Source organism: Montipora foliosa, chromosome 7, assembly GCF_036669935.1.
Source record: "Montipora foliosa isolate CH-2021 chromosome 7, ASM3666993v2, whole genome shotgun sequence".
Classification (NCBI taxonomy): Eukaryota; Metazoa; Cnidaria; class Anthozoa; order Scleractinia; family Acroporidae; genus Montipora; species Montipora foliosa.
This window is the reverse complement of record NC_090875.1, coordinates 14,745,299-14,750,298: the sequence shown is the minus strand read 5'-3', so window position 1 is coordinate 14,750,298 and position 5,000 is coordinate 14,745,299. Positions and strand designations below refer to the sequence as shown.

The 5,000-nt window shown below is 40.3% G+C and overlaps 1 protein-coding gene across 1 annotated transcript in view; it reads left to right on the top strand.

Annotated features, from left to right (window-relative positions):
- Positions 1–5,000, top strand: part of LOC138010752 (uncharacterized) — a 21,741-nt gene that overhangs the window by 16,713 nt on the left and 28 nt on the right. Inside the window, exons 11-13 of the mRNA XM_068857726.1 lie at positions 2,315–3,004; positions 4,212–4,244; positions 4,518–5,000. The exon at positions 4,518–5,000 is cut by the window's right edge and continues 28 nt beyond it. Of these exons, the coding sequence (XP_068713827.1) occupies positions 2,315–3,004; positions 4,212–4,244; positions 4,518–4,672 (878 nt within the window). The 3' untranslated portion in view covers positions 4,673–5,000. The remainder of the gene's footprint in view (positions 1–2,314; positions 3,005–4,211; positions 4,245–4,517) is intronic.

Genomic DNA, 5,000 nt, shown 5'->3' with positions numbered 1-5,000 from the left:
CACCAAGACTCACTTCGAAACGGAGACAAACAGCAACTCGAAAATGGCCCAATCACTTCAGGAGCCTATAACGTTGAACCTGCAATTCCAGTACTAGGTCTATGGAACGGCATTTTCTCAGATCAAGCTATTTTTAGACGAGTCCATAAAGTAAGATCTCCCTGGCACGAGTGACCATTTTCAATCCCATGGGGAATAATTTCACATACAAGACTTGTGATTGGCTGGAAAGGTCTGATTTCGCGGGAAAATCAATCTATATATAACCCGGTCTGTAATAACTTCGTTCCCCAAATACAATGAAGTTGTTTGCTTCTAGTCAAGGGTTCCTGTTCAGTTGTAATAACACCCAAAATTTCGATATCTGACGTTGTTGTTTTTACAATATGGCAAAGAAATGTACTAGAATACTACATCGTTGCGTATACTACTGACACATTTCACTTTTCATTGCGTTTGGCTACATTTGTAAGACTACAAAATGTGATTGATGATGAACAGATTTGATAGTCTCGGGGTGAATTTATAGCGTACTGAGCAATGAAAATCTTTCAGTCATTTTGTTTTCTTACCGCGCACCAGCTGCTCAGTCGGTCGAGCACCGGGCTGCAACACGGGAGGTAGTGAGTTCAACTCCCACCAACACTCAGGGTCTTAAAATAACCGAGGAGAAAGTGCTGTCTTTGTAATTACACTTGCAAATAGTTAGACTTTCAGGTCTTCTCGGATAAGGACTATAAACCGTACGCCGAGTCTCACAAATTTCTTCCATGCCCATAATTTCTCTGTGGGACGTTAAAAAACCCGCACACTATTTGAGAAGAGAGTAGGGGATGAAATTCCTGGTGTTGGACTATCTTTGTGAGTGTATGGGTATAGCAGGTCCACATCAGCTGAATAGCTGCCAAAATTCAAACAAATAAATAACAAATAAGCAAGTACCATCGTGACAAGCTTACACAAATTACATTGCCCGCTTGTGTGCCTTGGTTTGTGCAGAAAACGGGCGTCCACATAATGTTACCTTTAGTTCTTACATTTAGTTACTCGCAAATCGAATTATTATACAGGATGGAACTTCACTGAGGGAGCATCCAACAAGCAAGCGTAGCGAGAACCCATTCGCTTAGGGCTTTATCTGAGCTTATTAGGGAGTTTAAGATCTACGACGCGACGGCAGCGAAAACGTCACAAATTGTGCATATTTAATGAGCAAAAACAATAGCTTTGCACGCTGTGCGCGTGCATTTTTCATTTTTGTACATTTCTTTCACGTTTTCTGCAAATCTACGACGTGAAATTACCAATTCTAAAGCTTTTCAGAGAACGTGAACACAAGACAGCGAATTTGAATCTTCTGCCGTAGCTTCAACACTGCACCTCCTAATTCAGTTCCTGGAAAGTTACACTAGTTTTTAGAAGTTAGATAAGCCAACATAATGACGAAAAAGATTAATTAGCCTGAAGTTGGAATTTTAAATGACGTTTTCGTTACCGTCGCGTCCCAGATCTTAAACTCCCTACTGATGCGCGAAGCGCACATGGGTTTACTTAGTTAATACTTCACCGAAGTGTTGTCCTTTAGTGTCACAAATAAATCAACAAGTATTTTTGGAGTGTAACCTACCGCAAATAGAGAAAGTTAGCATTGACAACGAGTGCGACTTCGAGAGTACGAGTTCTGAGATTTTGAACATTGCGCATCCGTACTGCGCAGCCCGACGCGGTCTACTCGTCCCGGCAAGATGGTCTGCGACGACTTTATATCGAAAAGTCGAAGCGGTAAGTACGAGTTTGTCAAAAGGAAATTGCGCTTGATTTAAAACTGTTTCATTTAATTTAAAGCTTTAATAATCATATACTAACAATCCTCAAGTGTTGGGTAAATAATAGGGGGATTTTCACGTCTGAAAAGCAGCTTAAAATGCTGATATTTTGCCAAAGAATTAGTGTGGTTTTCTTCACACTGGAACTCGTATTATCCACTTACCTAAATACTTAGAGCACGACTTGGAGAAGTTGTACTTGTTATCGTACTCGCACTCGATGGCAATGCTAACATTCTCTAATATTTATGGCAGAGATTTTTTTTCTTGGTGAGGTAATTTAAAGTACAGTACTGTATCTATCCTTCCTGACATCTGCCTGTGTAAAGTATATTTGGGCATCACTCGATTAATACATTATGCACTACTGCAAGAAAACACCCACCCATAAAATTTTCCACTACATTGGCAAAGATAACCTATAATTCCGAAACTACTGCTCTAAAATGTCATGCCCTTATAACATTTTTGTTGTGTACTGATAACAGGCATTCACCAGTCTACTCACTTCTTAACATGGCATCGATACTTTATCCTATTGTACGAGAATCTTCTTCGTCGCGTTGACTGCCGTTTCACAGTAGCCTATTGGGACTGGAGTGCGGTGTCTGGCACTGCATTTAGCACTTCAGAGCCACGTAGCATATGGAACAGCAGCGATTCCGGTTTCGGTGGAGATGGCGAAGGCTTCTATGGCTGCGTCCAGGCAGGTCCCTTTAGAGAGGATGTTTGGAGTATTGTGCCGCTTCCTGAGGGAAGCCCACCGGAATTAGGTCCTCGATGCTTGGCCAGAATGTTCTTTGGAGATCCTCCTGACAATGTAGCGGTTGAAAAGGTCTTGAGCATCCCGCCTGCCAACTTCACTGATTTCGAATTGATGGTTCGTGTTAACCTACACGATTTGGTCCACTGCTTGATCGATGGTACAATGTGCTCGCTTGATTCTGCCGCCGCTCCGGAGTTCTTTCTTCATCATGGATTTATCGATAAGATCTGGGACGATTGGCAAAAGAAAAGTGAAAGCCACAAGAAAGTATTTTTCTCAACCATATTGCAGCCCATGCCTGGAACTCAAGTTCTTCCCAAAGATGTCATTGACCTCTATACACAACCAGGAGTCATTCGGGTTGAATATCAACCAACCCTGAGTGTTGCCAATGAAATGCCTTTGTTTAGAGGTAAGCAAATAAAAGGCTCAGCAGTTTTTAAAAGAATTCAATTCGTTTGTAATTCGTGTGTTCGCTGCATATAATAAGATGCATTCACACGCTGAAATTGTAAGCTAGTGAGCCTTTGACGTCACTTCGGATCCAACCCTCTGAGATCCAATCGGTCAGTTTTGAACGTGAGTAATGGCGGACCGTGAAATTCAAAACTTACACTTAAAGTAAACGGCCTTTGGATAAAAAACAAAGCTCAGAATTTTGCCAGTCAGATGTTAAGCAAACACACTTTCAAAAGCTGAAAAAACAAGGAAGTGATTCTTTTTTATCAAAGGAGCACTTAAAAGTGCACCAAAACTCAATTATTTTATTTTTCGTTCCTAATATAAATCTTCCCATCCAAATCAAACATATGTTACCATTTCTACCCAGAATGTCCCTTTTTTTTGTGCCGTGCAAGCCACAGTCGAAAACCGTGATCAGGCGTGATGTGAGAGGCATGGATCTATTCTCGATTTTACGTCACAAACTGCTTTGCATTCCTGTTTTCAAAGAAATTTTGCTTTGAAAAGCAGTTTGTGACGTAAAATGAAGATCAGACCCATGCCTCTCCCTTCATGGTCTTGGGTCCAAATTACTGCGAATCTTGATAATTTGCGCGTCTTGCCCGGCAGATAAAACCAGAAATTTTAAGAATGGTACTGACATGTTTGCTTTTGGTGGGGAGATTAATATTGTAGGCGAAAAATATTTAAGTTTAGATGCACTTGAGGTTGCTCAACTAAGTGCGATGAACTTTCCAACTTTCATTTCATTCTGTTCCGCAGTTCAAATATTCTAAAACATCAACTCTTAATTCTGTTGAGTTGATTGCAGTTTGGCCCCAACCAATGGGTACATTTCCTCTGTTTCTTCCTAGTGCTTCCTTGATAAACCTGTATCTATTCAGAGACGTAAAATGGGTTATCAGAGAACTTAGAAACGACGTCGGCTACGGCAACGAGAATGTCATCTCAAAATTTAACTTATGAATTCGCGTTATTGTAATCACTTCGTTACTATTTATATTACACTTTTATGACAACGGTGTGGTAGTTCCTCAAGAATGACAATGGTCGGAACGGCTCTTAATTAATTCAGGGGATAAAATGAAAATTTATCTTCAAGTGCTGACGTATTTCACAAAACCTTAAATTTCGGTATTTCACGTTTTGTTTTGCAGACGAAGGGAAGGAAATGGACAAAAGTGGAAAACGTACGTGCAGGATATGCGAAGCTGTAGAGATTTTGCATGGCAGCCATGTTGCATGGCAGGAACAATAGATTTTTTTCCCTATGGGAGCAAATGTTCCTTCTAATGCAAAACATTTTCATTGTTCCTGCCATGCAACATGGCTGCCGTGCAAAACCTTTATTGTATTTGCCCACTGAATATGCAAATTTGTGACGTTCTCGTTGCCGTCGCCGTTGTTGTTTTCATCTCACAGATCCGTTTAATGCCTTGTTGTATTTGACGTCCTATTTTCAGGTCTGAGTTGGAGGAAACCTCATCGAATTCCACGCTTGCGCAAACGCTTTTCCAGGCTGAGTGACAGAATATTCCGCTTATTTCACCTGAGTAAAGCAGAAATCAAGAGGGCAAAGGAACTGGAAAAAATTCTCCAGCCGAAGACTGCTGATTGAAAGTAACCTTCAACATATAGGCTAGCAATGTTATATCAATATTTCATTGAAATCGTTAATAAGAAATATTAACCAGTGGTTTTCCGAGACTCGCACTTTATGCAGCCACACTCAAATCATAAAACATTTTACTTTGATGATGCATGCGATATTTCTCTTTGTGTTATTAATTAACTTATTAATTTTCCATAATGACTTTGTGAAAATCAACGTAAACGTTCAATCAGGAAATAAATAGGCACATTTGCACTTTTAGCATAGGGTATAGAGGAAATTAAAAGTTGGAAAAGTCTGGGATGGTAGCTATGGGCTTTCGACCCAAATGCAC